Here is a 20,242-nt window from a genome sequence, read left to right on the forward strand (position 1 = left end):
TCTGTCTTGTTCTGCAGCTCATTTCATACACTCTCCTATCCAGAACTCTTTCACTCACACATTTATTCAGAAGTTATCACATTCCCTCCCGGTGACCCCCCTAACTGTAACCAAAACAAATGAAAGAAGCTACCTCCCCAAATGGCAAAGCACAAGGGGTGATCAGGCCCCTGCACTATTTTTGCCCAAAGTTCACAAAGTGAACCAAAACAAATGGGAGGAGCTATCTTTCCAAATGGCAAAGCACAAGGGGTGATCAGGGCCTATGCTGTATTTGCCCAAAGTTACAGAATACAAATTCAGAAGGTGAAACCAAAAGTTAACAACTAGGGGGTTCCCTGGGGTTTCTCACCCAGCAAAGGAAAGAGACAGAGGAGACACCAAAAACAGCAGTCCTCCTGTAGTCTCTTTGGGTTTGTGCGATCCTTCGCCTGGTGAGCGGATCTCTGTGTCCTGTTGGGGAGCCTAGGAAATTTGTCCCAGGGGTGCACCTTTCCTCTCTGGGAGACAGAGAGCCACTCCCTCTGGTGGAGTTCGGGCCAATGCCCAATAGGGCTATTTCATTTCTGATTCCTGGCCAACGCACCAAATGTTGCAGAAATCTCGGAAAGAAATACACAGAGACAAAGAATTTGGATAAAATAATAAAATTTCTTCTCATGCCAGTGGGCAGGAATGCGAGAAACCAGTCTGGTCAGTATCTGCCCCCCTTTGTTCAGCATTTCCCGTTTTATATGCTTTTTAGTCATTATCTCATCCCTAGTGTTCTTTGATATTTAAATACAATTCCAGTTCCTATTTACAAGTTACAGACACACGATAGGCCATATGCATTGTAAATTCACCCTGGTATGGTAACTTTGTTAGGTTAATGAAGTTCTGGGTTAGAGTCAGATAATCCTTACCTTAAACAAGGAGTTATGGGAAGGGCAAATCTTAAAAGAACACATTACTTATTTTGCTTCTACAACTACCTTAATATTCAATCTATTAAGTCATCTGAAACTTTTCCATATCATGTCTAAGGGAATAAGTAGATCCAATCATGAGAGTTGGATCTCAGTTTTTAGATATTAGTCACAGTTGTAAATGGCATACACTTTAGTCACCTCCACTTCCCCTTACCTTAACACCATTAGCTTCATAATCCTGTAACTAGCAAAGGAATTGGTCCCTTGTTACAGGGTAGCATTATGGTGGCCCAGCCAGTCCTCTCTACTTATCCATTGTGGGGCCAGTGAATGGTGACATCTTTGTCTGTGAATCTCATGATGTAACAGAAAGATAATGTCAGGGACAATACTGTTCTCAGGTTCCTTCAAGCAGGAGGTGCCTCTAAGTCTACCCCCTTGGGCTCTGGGCATCCAATCTCAGTTTTAATGGCAGGATCCCACCCTACTCCAACTCTGTGGTTCTGAGACTTAGTGGAGTCAGATGTGGAGTCTAAGACCTGCTTTCCCTTTTGGGACCCTGGGCAGTCACTCTACTTTATTTTATGGTATCTGCAGTGGTCAGATTGTAGCAGGCATGCCTGTACATGACACTAATGCAGATCTTTGTCCTTCTATCACTGTCCACCTGGCAGGCACACGTGGCCCCAGAGTCCGGAACCAACCCATGACTGATCAGTTCCAACAGGCATCTCCTTTCCTGTGACTCCAGGGCCTCTCTCAGCTCTCAGATTTGAGATTCTGAGAATTTGCCTTGAGGATTTCTTTAGTGTGAAGCTGAGTCTGAGAGCTTAACTTCATACTTTCTCTTGTATCCGACAGAAATCAGGGTGAAATGGCCCACACCTGCCGTGGAACCATCAACCTGGCCACTGTGCAGATTGGCACGGAAGACTCCTGTGGTATCTTGTTGATCAGTGGGGCAAGGAACTATCACCTCAAGAGCAGCTCAGAGGTGGACCGGCAGCAGTGGATCACTGCCCTGGAGCTGGCCAAGGCCAAGGCTGTCCGCATGATGAACACCCATTCAGGTAGTGAGCACTTAGTAATATAGTGGGTATGTACAAGTGGTATCATGGGTGTAGAGGAGTGGGAATTAAAAGTATTTGCACTGCAGTGGTGATCAAGAGACCCAGGGTATCTGGACCAACTCAGAAGGACAAGGTCTATATGTGACCTTCTCACTCAGCTCTTGGCATTCTCAGCAGTGAAATGCTCAGCTGCTCTGCCAAGGTGGTCAGGGGTGGCTGGCAGTCCTTGGGATGAATGTGTTTGCCATGCAGGGCTGTGTGTGCCTTTGGACAAGCCTGGTTGCTGGGATTTCAGCAGATCCTTCAGAAGCTACAGTAGCTCAGGCCGAGAAGTAGCAGTCTGGGGTGGGTGTGCAGGATCCTGTGTCTGTGCCTAGGGCCAACCTTGTTCTCCGTGTCCCCTTTGTGAATTCTGAAAATTGTTTAGCCAGAGTTGCTGCCTTTGCTGGGGTGGAATACCAACTCAGATGTTCTGAGAAAAATTATTTTTTACATTAATAGATTAATTTAGAAGTGCTTCATATGCTTTATAAACCAGCAGCTCCAAAAACCTACAAGTAAAGTCTGTGTTTGACACCTATTTCCAGCCACACGCAGTTCTCTCACTCTGAAGGCAACTAGAGGTACTGGTGGCACATATATATATCATGTTTTCTTTTTTAATTAAATATTTTTATTAGTATAGTACATGTTTGCAGTGTATAGTGATTACATTCATTATAGGGAGTTGATACATGTACATGATATATCCTAATTCTTTTTTTTTTTTGGTACTGGGGATTGAACTCGGGTCCTTGCACTTGCAAGGCAGGTGGCAGCACCACTGAGCTAAATCCCCGGCTCATTATTCCCTTATTTTGCTGTGACACATCATGCTGCAACAAGTAAACTGCAAATATTTCATTTCACATGTGCCTACTTACAAATACACCAGAATAAGTGTATCAAGATCCAGGTTTCTAGATCAGTGGGAGTGTATGACATAAGTGCATCATGTACCATCAACCTGCTTTCCATTGGGGTTGTATTCTGAGGTACTATTAACAGGATGTGCGAATATCTGCCTCTCAGCTGTCTTGCCCACCCAGAGCCATCACAGATGTTCCTGATGGGTGAAAAATGTGTCTGCAAATACCAAGAGCAGGATCAGGCAGCTGTGATCCTTCTGAAGTTATAAGTAAAGCAATGTGTGTTTCTGCAGACGTGCGTATTTTTGGATTAGCAGGGTTCCAGCTGAGAAAGAGGCACAGTCCCTGCTGTCCAGGACTGTCCCTGGGTCTCCTGACAGCCTAGGTGGGGAGAAAATGAATTCTGTATCCTGTGGGAGGATCTCTAGCATCAAGTAGGATGCCCAGTCACCAGCCCAAATCCTGTCTCCCCAGGTTGGGCGTCTCTCTCCCAGTACTAGCTTCTCAGTGTTCATTGAAGGGCATGCATCAAATATAATTATGGCCTTCTCTTTTGTTCATTTGGAGCATAGGTCTTATCTTATTTCATTTTCTTTTGCTGCAAGAAAATACCTGAGATAGGGTAATTTATCAAGAACAAAAGTTTATTAGCTCACAGTTCTGAGACCGGGAAGTCTAAGAGCATGGTGTGAGCATCTACGGAGTTTCTGAGGAGGGCTCCCCCGCTCCATTTTACATTGTTATTGGTTAGTTATCATTAGTTGATGGAGTAAAATAAAAATCCAGAACTCCACTTATCACAAGTGCAAAAGAAAGAAAAATGAGTATGTATTATGTAACAATTCTCAAATCTTTCTTAGATATTATCACTGGACTTGAAATCAGTATTCCCACTTTAAGATTATTAAGGCTACTTGGTCTACATATAATCAGTAATAATGTTCCAGAATTGCGGAAAGAAATGTACGGAGAAACAGAATTTGGGTAAAAAAAAGCCTTTAATCTCTAGCAAGGGAGAATGCCAGAAACTCATCTGATCACTGTCTGCCCCATCCTTTGCTTTAACATTTCCTTTTATACCTTCTTTTAGCCATTACCTCATTTCCAGTGGACTTAGTAAAATTTCTGTTTCTCTTTTACATCTAGTTCCTGTTAATGGTTACAGTCACAGACATATAACAAACAGATGGCACCTAAAACACATACATTGTAAACTACCCAAACATTTCTATTTTGCTTTTCTCCAGGTTAAATGTTATCTACAGTTAGTTTACAGGTCAAAGGTTCAGTTAGCCATCACCTTAAACATAAGAGTTATGGGAAAGGTAAATCTTAAAGGAACGGATTACTTATTGTACTTCAGCTACCTTAATAACTAACCTATAGTTTAAATTTTCTCTATCATTCCTCCCTTTGTCTGCTTCAAGATGATTCTTCTATCCATAATATGTCCTATCTAATTTATCTACATTTCTTATTAACATCATTTGATAACGTTGAACAGCAGCAATATGCTTATGGATAAATTTTGAAATCCATTGGACAATGCAAGGGCCAAACATCAGCACTAACATGATAACAAGAAGAAGGCCCAAAAGGGGTCCTACCCATGATTTCCATCTTTTCCAAGTGAAATCAATTCCATAAGACAGCTCACCTGTACCAAATTCATTATCAAGAGCCTTATTTCGATCTTTTAATTTGTCCAGTGATTCTTGCACTATACCAGACTTGTTAGCATAATAACAGCATTCTTCACTGAGGAATAAACAAGTTCCCCCTTTTTGAGCTGTGAGCAAATCAAGAGCTCATCTGTCCTGTTCTGCAGCACCACATGGGCTAGAGAATCTAGCTGAGTTTCTAGGGCTTGGAGTGCATCTCGAATTTCCTCAAGGTGTTTTCTAAATTCTTGTCCTAATGAAATATACTGTTTTTACCCTAGGCCAATGGCTGTTCCCCCTAAAATGAGACTGCTGGTGATTGCAAATCCAGTTAGGATAGGTAGCACCACTGGGTCTCTCTTTGTTTGAATTATTTGCACCGGGGAAACGATTTGTAAAGACACTTTTTTTTATGGCTGCCAGATGTAAACAGACAAATTTGGGATTAGAATCCCCAAAGTACACTTTGTGGTGATTTTTCCTGAGATCACCTTGTACACTCCATCTCCACAGATGAAAAAGGTCCCATTAGGTTCTGCATAGTTGTTTTCCTCATTCAACAAGACTAAGTTGGTGCAGGTTTCATTATTTTCCTCATTACTCCTATTCTGTTCTAGGAAACAAGTCCTCTTTCTGACTGTCCTAGTTGGGTATCTCAAACGTGAGTGCATGGCTGCTCTGGTGACATTAAGGATTAGGTTGGTATATATTCCTATTGCTTCATAATTCATCAAATTTAAGGGGGCACATAACCAGCAATCTGATGCCAGCTCCTCATTTGCTTGCATCAGCAGTTAGATTTATCATATCTATTCCAGTATAGTTCTGAGAGTGCCCTTTCAGCATAGCTTGGATTTCTTAAAGGGCAGGGGTCTTTCCTATCTCAGGGGGAGCAGCTTTCCACACCTTTTTGATTTGTAATGTCTATTGCTTTATCTTTTGAGGTCTATGTTTGGCAGTGGACTGATACCCTATACAAACCTGAAATATTTTTCCTTGTGACCACGTGGGATTCCATGGGTCTAGCACATTCATAGATATAGGATTACATTGACCTTGTTTACATTTATCACAGTTGCTGGTGACATGTCCAACAATCGAGTTGTTGAGCCAAACCCTTGATTTCCTTTACAGTATGGCTTTTCAACCTACAATCCCCCACAATCAGAAGCTACCCAAGGCCCCCCGTAATGTTCTCTTGGGCAAGCATCAAAGAATACAGTGAATGGATAACACTCTGGTTCCCATTTTACCATTTTAAGTTACAAAATGTTCATCACTAGGCTTAAACACCCGCAGTTCAAAAACAAAGAAACTCAGAGCAGTAGGGATCTGGCATAGCACAGGAGTCCATACTGCCTTTCCCGGTGCTCCCATTCTTCAGCCATGCATTGGCTCACCAGCCTCTGGAGTGGTGAGAGCAGGGCTTTGAGTGCTCTGTCTCTTGGCTTTCCACATTAGCTTTATTGTTACCTTCTGCAATGAAGTCTTTGCCTTTCTGATGTCTTGAACAATGTATCACTGTAACTTTGCTAGGTTCCCACACCATCTCTAGGAACTGTACAATTTTCTGTCTATTCTTGATTTGCTTCCCTTCTGCTGTGAGAAGACCTCGCTCTCAATGAATCATGCCATGGAGCAAATGCATAGTAAGAGTCTGTATATATTATTTACCTTTCTGCCCTTTGCCCATTGAAGTGCCTGTATGAGTGCCCAGAGCTCAGCCCATTGTGCCAACCAGCCAAAAGGAAAGGACCCCGGCTAGGATCACCCCATCCTTTGTGGTTACTGCATATCTAGCATGACAAACCCCATCTTCCATGAAGCTGCTCCCATCTGTGAACAGAATGAGGTCAGCATCAGACAAGGGTGCCATTTGCAAGTCAGGGTGGCTGGAAAAGAGCTCATCAGTGACACTCAAGCAATCATGATCGGCAGGGCCTGTCTCCATGGGCAAAAAGGTACCAGGATTTAAAGTTTTTACAGGAAATAACCCATAAGCAGGGCTTCTCACAGAGGAGAGCTTAATACTGAGTAACCCGATTATTTGAGAGCCAGTGATGCTCCCTTGTGTTCAGCAGTTCTAGGACCACATGTGGAACCTGCTCAGTCAGTTCCTGACATAAAGTCAGCTTGTCTGCTTCTTGGATCAACAGAACTGAAGCTGCTAAGGCCCAAAGACAAGGAGGCCATCCTCTTGCTACTGGATCTAAATTCTTAGACAAATATGCCATCGGTTGATTCCATGGGCCTAGTTCTTGAGTCAACACTCCAAGGGCCACATGATTTTTCTCAGTCACATATAGAGTAGAAGGCCACTTTACATCTGGTATGCGTAGGGCTGGGGCATCTGTCAAAGTCACTTTTAATTTCTTAAAAGCTTCCCTTTGTTCTACAGTGCAATGCAGATGATTCTCTGCCTGTCCCTTTAGGGCTTCATAAAGGAGTTTAGAGATTTCTGCAAAACCCGGAATCCAAATTCTACAGAAGCCTGCTGCCCCAAGAAACTCTCTCAGCTGCTTCTTTGTTTGGGGTTCGGGGATGGGACAAATAACCTTTCATTTCCTAGGCAACGCATGCCCTGTGTTATTTGAAATCCTAAATATTTAACATGCTGTACACAAATCTGGGCTTTCTTCCATGATATCTTATATCCAGTTTTCTTGTAAGTGCACCAACAACTTTTTTTGGTGCCTTCCCAGCATCCCAGCATTGCTCTTGGGTTGGGCTACATAATAGAAAGTCATGTACATATTGCAATAGGATGCAGCTATATTGTTCCACATGGAAGGTAAGCAAGTCCTTAGCTAAGCCTCCCTCAAAAAGCATAGGTGAATTTTTAAATCCCTGTGGCAATCTAGTCCAAGTAAACTGAGTATTTTTCCCATCACTAGGGTCTTCCCATTCAAATGCAAAGATGGGTTGACTGAGGGGAGCAATGCGAATGCAAAAGAAGGCATTTTTTAAATCCAAACAAGTAAACCATGCTGTTTCTGGAGGTATCAGACCCAACAAAGCATAGGGGTTAGGGACCACTGGGTGCAGCATTACTGTTCTGTCATTTATAGCCCATAGATCTTGCACTGGCCTATAGTCCCCATCAGGTTTCTGAACAGGCAGCAAAGGGGTGTTCCAAGGTGACTTATGTTCTCTAATAAGTCCCAATTCCTTTAATCTCATGATATGGGGTTTAATTCCAATTCGGGCTTGCCTGAACATTGGGTATTGTTTTACACCAATGGGGCTGAATTGTCTTTTAATTTTATAACTGTGGGTGGATGATTCTTAGCTAAGCCTGGGGGTGATTCCTCTGCCAATACTCTAGGAAACATAGTTCTTAATTCTTGCGGAGCCTGGAAAACATCATCCACATTGTAACAGTGCCATTCACCCTCTCTTTTAGTTGTTACCATCATGATGAGATCTCTTCCTGGGTCTAAATGCAGAGATGCATTTCCTCATTGGGTGAAAGTTATTGTAGCTCCCAATTTAGATAATAAATCTCTTCCTAGTAAGGGGTTAGGACATTCTGGCATATACAAGAATTCATATTTCACTTTATGTCCTCCAATTTCACATGTCCTTTCATAGCAAAACTGGTGCTTTTCTGAAATTCCAGTGGCACCAATCACTTGGATGCACTCTCCGCTCAGAGGGGCAACTGGAGCTGTTAGTACTGAATGTTCTGTGCCACTGTCCACCATTAAGGACATATTTTGGCCCTCTATCTATATATCGACCATGGGCTCATGGGGGCCCAGCTGTATTGAGCCCAGTCTGTGTCAGTCACTGTCTTCCATCACAGGCAATACTGTGCCAGTATCCTTCCTTTCCTTCAAGTCCTGCTTTTTCTTTTTCTTGAGCCTTGGGCACTTATTCTTATAATGCAGTATGCACACTGGTCAAACTCTAAGTCCTCACTCGGCAAACCTTTCTTCTGTCTTCCTTCTACTTTTGTTCCTTGTCTTTCTTTTTCCTTCTCTTCCTTGGCTCCCATAGCTACTGCTATATAAGGATCTCTCCTCTGATCCCTCTCATCTTCCTTCCTGGCTCTCTCTTTCTCTTTTACTGTCTCTCTATTCGCATACACTTTCCTAGCTAATTGCAACAATTGCATTATATTCATGCTTTCCCAAATCTCCTGCCTTTGGACTTTCCTTCTAATGTCTGGTACTGACTGGGCTACAAAAGTTGTGTTAATTAGCTGATGGTTTTCTGGAACTGCCAGGTCAAATGGTGTGTACATTCTGTAGACCTCACAAAGCTGCTCATAAAATTTCTCAGGGCTCTCATTTGGCTCCTGCTGGGTCTCTGACACTTTAATCTTATTAGTAGGTCTTTTACTTGCAGCCTGCATTCCTGCTAAAAGAGCTGTCCGATAATTTCTCAAGTCTTGCTGTCCTGCTTGAGTATTGGGATCCCAGTCGGGCCACACATTTATTGGGAATTGCTGTTTATGCAAAGCGTCTGGGTTCTGCATATCACCCAGCATTCTAGTGGCATTAATCTTTTTAATTTCCCCTAAAAGTCTCTGCATTTATTTAGGGGTTAACAAAAAACAAAGTTTTTTTCAGTCCTCCCAATTAGGACAATGGCTAGCAAAGATGGAATCAAATAATTGAAGCATTTTGCAGGGGTCTTGGGAGAGAATAAATGACTTTTTTTTCTCTGGACCTAGTCTCCTTTTGTCCTTTTTTAAGTCAAATCTCAAATACCGCACCTTGGACTGACATATTTGTGCCTTTTCCCAACAGTTTTTTTTCTAACTCACTATAAAGGAGGAGGTCATATTGTAACCTGTTGGCTCTTAAACTCTTTGAAGATGACCAATGTACACATATTAGCAACATACTTAGAATTTAACCCTTTGATGACAACCAATGTAAACATATTTAAACTTTTCATAACAAACTTGAAACCAACAAACAAACATACATATTTTCTTGATAAATAATTTTCACACATCTTTTGACATACTTAAACCTCCTGGTCTTGTATATTTTTTTCTTTCTTTTTTTTCTTTTTCTTTATTTTATTTTTTTCTTTCTAACAAGACAAACATACAAAATTTCTTATATCAAAATTGCATCTCTTTTACTTATAGGTTTTTAATATTTTTTTATCTCACTTACTATAGACTTTTGTCACAAACTTGTCTTTAGCTGTTAAAATTTTAAAGTGTCCCTTTTTTGTTCTCAGATTGTTACACTTTAAATTTGGTTGGTTGACAATAGAACCATAGTGACCTTGGGGTTATTTTTTATCAACAAAGTACAGAAAAGAACAAGTTAACCTTATAATTACAATTGAAGAATTTGCAATGTACAATACTTTAAGCACACCAATTAAACATCAATTCAAACTGAAACACAGATACATTTATCAATTAGCTAAAATTTGTAACTTTATTTCTCTTATAAAATTTCTTACTTTCTCTGGCTTTGTTTTATGCCCTTCAGAGCTTTCTTAGCTGTTTTCAATCCATTACTTATTTTCTCTTCAATTCTTTTTTCCAACTTGAGCGTAAGCCCTATTTGACCCGCTCTGAGTCTGACCACAGCATGCACCCTCTGGTGCACTAAAGCCAAGCAGTTCTCATGCTTTTGTCCCCACCTCCTCCACACCTGTGAATTTAGCAACACAAAAGGAGGGGGAAAGTCAAAATTCTCTCCTTCCAGATCTGAAAGGACTGGTTTCTTTCCAGCATTGCCCTCTTTCTGATGGCAGACCAGGATATTGTTTTTTCTTCCAGGACTCACATATGAAGCCAAGGAGGCATTCTGTGGCACAATTTGAGCCATAAATCAATATAGGAAAAGTTGATCTGGATGTTCCCATCCAGGGGTGGTGACTGTTAGTCAGACAGACCAGATGAGACCCTCATCCAGGGATCTCTCAGCTGGCCAAGCTGGGCAAAACTTAGGCCATTCTAACTCATAAAAGGCTCTAAGTTTTGGGGGTTTCATCTTAATACCATAATTTCCAGTAAAACTTTAAAAAAAAATTCTTAAGCATGCATTCCAAAAGAGTAGGATGAGATGTTTTTGTCCCCACGATCGGCCGATCCGAGTGTTGATGTGTGTGTGGGTACCCTTGTATGGAGACGCAAGACAAACAAAGGTAGGGGATCACTCACTCACTTGCCTGCCTGGCTCCAGGCTTCTCTGCCACTTTAAGGTCTGTTCAGGCTAAAGTGGGCTGTCCCTTAAGCTCACCATTGTGCCTTTGTTAAATGAGACCCCACAAGTTCTACACACAAATTCCGGGACTCAGGGAGGACTGCTTAAGCAGTGCGAGTGTCTCCTCCCTTTGTCTTGTTCAGCAGCTAGTTCCACTCACTCTCCAATCCAGAGCCCTTTCACTCATACATTTATTCAGAAGTTATCACATTCCCTCCCGGTGATGCCCCTAACCATAACCAAAATGAATGGAAGAAGCTACCTCCCCAAATGGCAAAGTACAAGAGGTAATCAGGCCCCTGGACTATTTTTGCCCAAAGTTCACAAAGTAAACCAAAACAAATGGGAGGAGCTATCTTCCTAAATGGCAAAGCACAAGGGATGATCAGGCCCCTGCGCTGTATTTGCCCAAAGTTACAGAACACCAAATAAAATAAAAATGAAACCAAAAGTTAAAGACTAGGGGAGGTTTTCCCGGGACTTCTCACCCAGCCAAGGAAAGACATAGATGAGACACCAACAGCAGCAGCCCTCCTTCTGTCATCTTCCGTTCTCGGGTTCGGGCAATCTGCCACTGGCAAGCAGGTCTCTGTGTCCTGTTGGGAAGCCTAAGAAATTAGTCCCAGGGGCATGCCTTTCCTCTCTAGGAGACAGAGAGCCTCCCCCTACAGTGGAATTCGGGCCAATGCCCAAAAGGGCCACTTCTTTCCCGATTCCTAGTCAGGGAACCAAATGTTCCAGAATCATGGAAAGAAATGTACGGAGACACAAAATTTGAGTAAAAAAACAAAGCCTTTAATTGCTAGTGAGGGGGAACGCCAGAAACTCATCTGATCAATGTCCACCCCTCCTTTGCTTTAGCATTTCCTTTTATACCTTTTTTTAGCCATTACCTCATTTCTGGTGGACTTAGTAAAATTTCTGTTTCTCTTTTACAACTAGTTCCTGTTAATGGTTATAGTCACAGACATGTAACAAACAGATGGCTCCTAAAACACATACATTGTAAACTATCCAAACATTTCTACTTTGCTTTTCTCCAGGTTAAATGTTATCTACAGTTAGGTTACAGGTCAAAGGTACAGTTAGCCATCACCTTAAACATAAGAGTTATGGTGCAAATTCCCAATGATGAATGTCATTATATTGTATACCTAAAATGTGCCAATGATTAGAATGAATAGTCGATAATGCAAAATAGGAAGAAAAGGTTCAAAGGGGTAGGGGTAGTGGGAGGGGCAGGGGAAAGGAAAGAAGGGAAAGGAAAAATGATGAGAAATGGAAAAAATGGAAATAAAGTCTTTGTAAATAGGGAAGCGTGGAGGGGGTGAAGGGAGGGCTAGGAATGGGGAAAAAATAAGAACCAAGATGCATTATGTAAAGGTACAATTCCCAATGAGAAATGTAATTGTGTTGTATACCTAAAATGTACCAATAAAAGAATTTAAAAAATAAAAAATAAACATAAAGAGTTACGGGAAAGGTAAATCTTAAAGGAACGGATTACTTACTACTTCAGCTACCTTAATAACTAACCTATAGTTTAAATTTTCTCTATCAATAACATTTATTGTTTGTTTTTCTTTAAATTACTAGTCTCATCTCCAGCAAAAGTATTTTTGAAATAATCATCTGAAGCACTAATTATCTATTTCTAACATAGAGTCAAATAATAATCTTTAAAATTCTAAATGTTTACCCAGGCCTAATAAAATAATCTCCTATACCATCAGTAGTAACACATAATCCTTGGTAATTTATCTGCTTACGTTAAAAAACAAATGCTTTGAAGGGATTACAATGTGAATGATTGTATAAATCTCCACATTTCATACACGATCCATTAAAAGTCATGATGTTGTCCATGAGTCCACCACACTTAAACTGGCAGAAAAAAAGCAAGTGGCTTCTGATGGTTACTTCTATTTTCTCAGATTCTTACTTCGCCCACTCTTTTTCTGTACTTTCTTCTTATTAACAAGAACAGCTTTTTCTCTAATGTTCTTTTAGTGTCCTTCATCTTTGGAAGCAAAATTAAATTTCTGCTTAGATTTACTAATGTCTTCAATCTGGCTTTGAATTTTGTTGTTTTAATTTTTCATTATTAGCAGAGCACATGACTCTGAATTTTCTTCCCATTAGCTCAGAATTATTTAATTTCAGAGCAAGATGAACAGAACCTGTGTTCTCAAAGAGCGCATAGCCAAACCCTTTTGCCAACTCCTGTGTCTAGGTCTTTCACAATCCTCACTGCCACAATACTGCCAGTCCAGAAAGTGTTCTTCCATAGCAGTTTCTTCAACATTGTCAGGGAGATTCCCGACAAATACTGATCTCTTGTCCCTAGATGAGATCTCAGATGCAAGATCAACTTGAATATGAAATCCATCTGCGATCTGGGCCCCATTTCTTTTCAATGCTTTTGTAGTAGCACTCTCATTCTTAAACACAACATTAAGCATTGATGCTTTTCTGATCAAAATGCATTTTATGTTTTATTTTTGCTGATTTTTTGGATACAGTTCCTTCTGCTGTAATCAGAGAATGAAATTGTACAGATTTTATTTGTCCATAGTCTTTTAAAAAATGACTTCAGCTTCTTATTACACATGACAGGCAAATTCCCAATAAACACAGTCTTCTCATTCTTTAATCTTTCTTCTTCTTGGTTGATTGGGATTTTCTTTCTTTGACTTGCATCAGAGTTGTGATCTACATCATCAAGGACTTTTCTATCTGTTTCTTTAACACTGGGTTGAGAATTTTTCCCTTTCTGCCCTTGTGTCTGATGAATTCTTTTGAATGAGCAGTTGCTAAAGCACTTTCCTTGTTTGCCAGCTTTTTGTCTGTCAGAAAGTTTCTTCTTCACCTTCACTTTTTTTTTGCATGCTCTTGCAAAAGTGACCTTTGAATCTGAGATGTACTTTCTTCCTCTCATCACATGTCCTTTTTATTTAAGTTTCTGGAAGCACAGGCACCTGACCAACCAGGTAGTCTCCAGCCATATCCCTGCTGGGGCCAGCATCCTGGTCACCCCCGACCCCCACCCCAGCTTCACATTCCACACTTCTCTTTTTCTTCTGCTTGTTCTTCCCATCCAAAGCTATTCCTCTGAGGAGGGCCTTCTTGCTGCATCATAAGAATAGTGTAGGGTATCATGTGGCCAGACAAATGGCCAGCAAGCCACAGTTCACTTTTACAACAAAGCCACTCCCACAGTAACAAAGCTGACCTTGGTGAAGGGTCCCATGAGAGAGGACCAATGAAAGAAGATATTGGGGCCATCTCCAGTGGGAGCTGTGCTGAGATCCCCTGCAAGACCTGTGGTCTCAGTGGATGCCCATGAAAAGCTATGTGGTGAAAGATTGGCTAGTGGTGTAGCTGGGCTCAGGACAGCCGTGTTGGCCAAGTGAGTATGCTCTGCTTCTCACAAAGGAATTCACCTTTCTGCTGCCTCTTTTCTAAGAATGAATGAATATATGAACAAAATTCCTTCTAGGAATTTCCTGCAAATAAAGTAGTAGGTGGCATTTATTGGTCAATCATTCTGGTAGCTTTTCTTAGAGGGATTTCTTTTGTAGCCAGGGAGGAAATGCTTGCTAACTCAACTGACAGTGCTGCAGATTGGTAGCCTGGACTTTCTCTTAGAGAAGTGGGACCCTGGGAGAACAGCCTCATGTAGCACACAGCTTGTATTCCCAAGGGATAGCCTTCTGGGTAAAGACACAGGACAGAGACAAATATTCAGGTACAACTCAAAGTAGCATTTGCTACCTGTCAGTGAGAAATGCTAAGATTCCTCTCTTTTTGGCTTTTTGAAGCACAAAGGAATGTATGGAGAAGCCATCTGGCAGTTATTGTGTGAATAGGAAGGTTAAGGCCACCTGATTATATCATAAAAATAGCCCTTGTGGCAGCCTTCTTTCAAGAAAATGTCCTCCTCCCAAAGTGCTCAAGTTAATGTGAGAGGGTTGTGGTTTATAACTCTTCTTTTGTCTTGGAGCCAGCTTAGGGTAGAAGACTGCTCACTGTCTTCCTGCCTCCAGGCAGTTCTCCAAGTTGTAGGCGAACAACACGTTAAAAATGGGAATTTGATCATATAACTACACTGTTTAAATCTCTTGGGTGTTATAAACCAATTAGACTTAACTGAAATAAACAAAGCACTCTACCCAACAAGAGCAGACTATACTTTCATCTCAAGTACATATAGAACATTCTCCAGGATAGACCATATGTTAGGACACAAAATAAGTCTCAGTAAATTTTAAAAAGATTGAAATCATTTGAAGTATCTTTTCTGTCTTCCACAGAATTAATCTAGAAATCCATGACAGAAGAAACACTGGAAAATTCACAAATAAGTAGAAATTACACCAATTTTGTTTTTTTGTTTTTTGAGACAGGGTCTCACTGTGTAGCCCAGGCTGGCCTCAAACTTGTGGCAATCCTCCTACCTCAGCCTCTAGCCTGCTGGAATTACAAGTGTGCACCACCACACCTGGCTCAAACCACATGTTCTTAAACAACTAGTGGATCAAAGATAAAAGCACAAGTGAAATTAGAAAATACAGTATATTAAAATAAGTGAAAACGAGAATACAATATACCAAAATTTATGGGATGCAACAAAAGCAGTGCTCAGAAGGAAATTTATTTTATTTATTTATTTTTTTTGTATATCCTTTTATTGGTACATTTTAGGTGTACAGTGTAATGATATTCATCATTGGAGATATGCACCTTTGCATACTCTCTTGGTTCTTATTTTTCCCCCTTCCCCTGCCCTCCCTTCAACCCCTTCATCCCTCCCTATTTACAAAGACTTTGTTTCCATTTTTTAATTTTCTCATATTAATTCCATTCCCTTCTTTCCCTTCCCCTACCCCTTCCACTTCCCCTTCCCCTTTGCCCCTTTTCAGAAGGAAATTTATAGCTATAAAAGGATACTTTAAAAAGAAGGAAAATCAGTAAACAAACTTTAAGGAACTAGATGAACAACAGCAAACTAAACTCAAAGCTAGTATAAATAAGGAATCAATAAAGATTAGAGTTGAGATGGATAAAAGAGAATAGAAAAATGAAAGAATCAATGAAACCAAAAGTTGGTTCTTTGAAAAAATCAACAAAATTGGAAATTTTTCGCTGACCAAAAACAAGAGAGAAGATTTAAATTACTAAAACCAGAAATGAAAGCAATGGCATTACTACTGACTTTACAGAAATAAAAAGGCTTATGAGGGTACTATGAACAATCACATGCCAACAAATTAGATTCCTAGATGAAATGGAGAAATTCTTAGAGAAATATAACTTATTGAGATTGAATAAAGAAAAAGCAGAAAATCTTAAGACATAATAGATTATTTAATTGGTAATTAAAGATCTTGCAACAAAGAAAAGCCCAAGACCAGATGGCTTCACTGATGGATTCTATTAAGCTATACTAATCTTTCCCAAACTCTTCCCAAAAAACTGAAGAGGAGGAAACACTTTTTATTCCAAGTCCAGCCCTGATACCAAAGCCACACAAAGACAACACAAGGAAAGGAAACTATAGATCATTATGCCTTATGGATGTAAATGCAAAAAGCCTCAAAAATTTACTAGCAAAAAAATCCAACAATGTATTAAAAGGATTATACACCATGACCAAGTGGGATTATCACAGGAATGTAAAGGTAGTTCAAAAACAAGAAAATCAGTTTAGTGTAACAATATGAAAGGGAAAACATCCCACATGACCTTCTCAACTGATGCAGAAAAGGATTTAACAAATATCTAATACTCATTCATGAATTAAAACTCTGATCTAGACAGGAATGGAAGGTTATTTCCTTAAAACGATAAAGGTCATTTGTGAAAATCTACAGCTAGAAAACATATATATATTTTTTGAGACAGGGTCTTGCTATGTAGCTCAGGTTTGCCTTGAACTCACTGTGTAGCCCAGGCTGGCCTTGAACTTACAGAAATCCTCCTGCCTCAGCCTCCCAACTGCTGGGATTACAGGCATGTACCACTACACCTGACAACATTTCTATTTCTATAGTGCTAGTTTGGTGGCTACTGAATGAGTTAAACATAGACTTAACTCTACTACCGAAAGACAAGTGTTCGAACAAACAGCTTGTTCATAAATTATAGTAGAATTATTCACAGTAGCCCAACAGTGGAAACAACCCATCTATCCATCAACAGGTGAATGGATAACAACAGAATGCTGTTCAGCCATGAGAATGAAGTACTGATACATGCTACAACATGGATGGACCTTAAACACATTATGTTAAGTGAAAGAAACCAGAAATAGAAAGCCACATATTGAATGATTCCATTTATTTTAAATACCTAAGTAGATATATTCACAGAGAAAGAGACTAGTGGTTGCTAGAGACTGGGTTAGAGGACATGGGGAGTGACTGCTTAATGGGTATGCAATTTCCTTTCAGGGTAAAGATAGTGTTTTAGGACTTGATAGAGGTAATGGTGACTGTACAGCCCTGTGTGATCAGGCCACCACTGGCAGCCTCCTTTTCTCCCCTCTATCTCACTCCCTAAGCTCCTCTTCTACTTCAGGGCCTTTGTACATGCTGCTCTCTCTTCCTAGGACACTCCTACTTCTGTCCCTTCCCTGACACACCTGTTTCTCCATTCTTCAGATCTCAGCTTAATGTCACTTCACAGGGCTTTTAAGTTGTCCCCCTCTCTCCAGACACCTCATTATTTTCTTCACTGCCACCTGCAATTATTAATTGGTTGATTTGTTTTCTTATTATCTATATCCTCAGTAAAACCTAAGTTGCTCAAGGGAGCCTGTATCTTGTTTCCATGGTAACTCTAGGGCCCGCCACTGAGCATGGCACTGGGGTTGGTGCCCAGAAAGTCTGTTGTGGGCCCCTGACACCCTTGGCAGCTTCAGATGCCTCCTTGGAGGGAAGGACTAGGGATCTGTTTCCCTCTACTTGTCACCCCTGGAGCAGAGGAAGGAACTCCTGGTGGTTAGTGTATAGGAAAGAAGACCAGGTAGACCTGGTTGTACTGAAAGTTTGAATTCAAGGGACAAGGATGATGACACAGACCTATTTTCCATGGTGTAAAGAGAAGAAGGGGTGGAAGTAGGATGATTTCTCCTTAGTCTGACAAACAAAATATAGCACACTGTGATAGGGAAGGTGGAGTTAGGGTCATGGGGGAGAGGTTCCAACACAGAATTGGGGCTAGGCACAGGGTCCTGAGGTTCTGTTCAGGAAGTTGTTGCCTGTGTCTATGGTGTCAAGTGTTTCCCTTACATTATCTTCCAGCAGATTCAATGTTTCTGTTTTTATATCTAGGTTTTCTGATGCATTTTGGTTTGATTTTTTTTCTTTATTTTATTTAATTTATTTATTTTTGGTACTGGGGATTGAACTCAGGTCCTTGTGCTTGCAGGGCAGGGGGTAGAACCACTGAGCTAAATCCCCGGCCCTGATTTTTTTTTTTTTTTTTTTGAGATAGGGTCTCCCTATGTAGTTCAGACTGGTCTTGAACTTATGGTATAGTTCAGGCTGGCCTCAAACTCACACCAATCCTCCTGTCTCAGTCTCCCAAGTCCTAGGATTACAGGCATGTGCCACCATGCCTGGTTTGATTTGATTTGAATACATGATGAGAGATAGGGGTCTAGATTTATTCTTCTACATGTGGATAACTGGTTTCCCCAGCACCAATTGTTAAAGAGGCTATCTTTCCTCCAGTATATGTTTTTGGTCCCTATGGAGTTGTCTGTCTTCTATTCCATTGGTCTACATGTCTATGTTTGTGCCAGTACCATGCTGTTTTTATTACTATGGCTTTGTAGTATAATTTGAAGTCTGAGATTGTGATGCTAATGTACTGTAGTTAGAAACAGAAGAGGTAAATGAGTCACTCTCTGCCATTTAATTTTAAGCAGCACCCAAAAGTTATTTTTGCTTTTATTATCTTGAAGAGAGGTACAAAATGAAAGAACAAAAGCCTAAGAGATTGCCATGCCCTAGGTGACATAGCACTGGCACCAAGGCACATTCAGTGGGAGACACCTAAAGCCAGAGGCCAGCCTTTAAATTTTAAAAACCTGAGTTATCAGCCTTCTTTTCCTTCTTTCTTTCTTTCTTTCTTTCTTTCTTTTTTTGTTGTTGTTGTTATCATTTTTTGTGTGATCTTTAATGAATGTTACTACTTGGTACTTACTATTGAGTGTACATTTGGCAATTGTTTTTTCATTGTACACAAGAACCTGGACTATTATTGGCCCATTCAACTGTAACATCTGGCGAGCCAAGCCAGGAGTGGCCAGGGAAGAAAGCCCAGACAATGAGATGGTATGCAAGGCTCCTGCACAAGAGTATCATAATTACTTCACAGGAGCCTTGAGTAGCTTTAGATGTAGCAGACAAATTATATTCCTCTGTGGTACTGGTGCAACTTATTCAGTTCTAATTTCTTTCTTTTTTGATACTGGGGATCAAACTCAGGTCCTTGGGCTTGCAAGGCAGGCAGCGTAACCAATGAGCTAAATCCCTGGCCCCTAGTTCTAATTTCTTATTGGGCTGAGCTTTCATCCCATTCTAAAGTTGTGGCCCTTGAGAAGTTAACTGGACAACCTTCTTTCCCCTGTTCTGAAGTGCTGTTTGGAAGATTTCCTTTTCCAAGCTGCCTTTATGGTGATACTAGAGTGTTCCATACCAATAATTGAAAGAGATATACTCTTCCTACTCAGGGCCACTCTAATACTCAAACCTCTGGCAACCTGTGCTCTAGTTGCTAGGGACCCAGCCAGCTTGATCCCATGGAGCCCGATGTCTCTGCCAGCAGTAGATCCTCAAGCATGGTGTGACAGCACCCTGGGGAGGGCTGTCAAGACCACTCCAGTAGCCATTCAGCTAAAGTACTCTAATCTATATCCACACAGAAGACAGTATTTCCTTAAGAAAGATCTTCCTCTGGAAAAGATTGGCAAGTAGAGTTCACCTACATGCCTATGTGTAAGGAATATACACACCTTCTGATGTGCATTCATATCTTTATTAGGTGGATAGAGGCCTTCCCTACCAGGCCAGAATGGGCTCTAGAGGTGATAAAAGTCCTTTAAAAAATAATTCGCAAGGGGCTGGGGATTTAGCTCGGTGGCACCGCGCCTACCTCACAAGCACAAGGTCCTGAGTTCAATCCCCAGTAATGCAAAAAACAAAACAAAACAAAAAACCTAGGTTTAGATGGCCTAGATCTATCTAGAGTGATAATGGACCCTCTTTCACATCCTGGATCACACAGATAATTGCCAAAGCACTGGAAATTAAATATCATCTCCATACTACATAGAGACACCAACCCGGAAAGGTTGAGAGAGCCAATCAAATCTCAAACAAACCTTAGTCAAGCTGTGTCAAGAATGCCACCATAAATGGCTAGATCTCCTTCCAATTCCTTTAACAAGACTTCAGGTAGCCCTCAAGTCCAAAGTTAATCTCAGTTCATTTGAGATACTTTATG

The 20,242-nt window shown here is 40.8% G+C and overlaps 1 protein-coding gene and 1 pseudogene across 4 annotated transcripts in view; one reads left to right on the forward strand and one right to left on the reverse strand.

Annotated features, from left to right (window-relative positions):
• Positions 1 to 20,242, forward strand: part of Osbp2 (oxysterol binding protein 2) — a 253,877-nt gene that overhangs the window by 87,474 nt on the left and 146,161 nt on the right. For 3 of the 4 annotated variants that reach the window (XM_087198229.1, XM_087198231.1, XM_013071666.3), the window contains exon 2: positions 1,773 to 1,981. The exons of the other annotated variant lie outside the window; for it this stretch is intronic. In XM_087198229.1, the coding sequence (XP_087054355.1) occupies positions 1,773 to 1,981 (209 nt within the window). The remainder of the gene's footprint in view (positions 1 to 1,772; positions 1,982 to 20,242) is intronic. 4 annotated transcript variants of the gene reach the window in all.
• The window catches only part of LOC106009298 (RNA-binding protein 34 pseudogene), a 30,375-nt pseudogene continuing 22,459 nt past the window's right edge, over positions 12,327 to 20,242 (reverse strand).

The sequence above is a fragment of the Heterocephalus glaber genome, unplaced genomic scaffold (assembly GCF_053883595.1).
Source record: "Heterocephalus glaber isolate CG9 unplaced genomic scaffold, H.glaber_assembly_v1.0 deba00001687, whole genome shotgun sequence".
NCBI classification, from domain to species: domain Eukaryota; kingdom Metazoa; phylum Chordata; class Mammalia; order Rodentia; family Bathyergidae; genus Heterocephalus; species Heterocephalus glaber.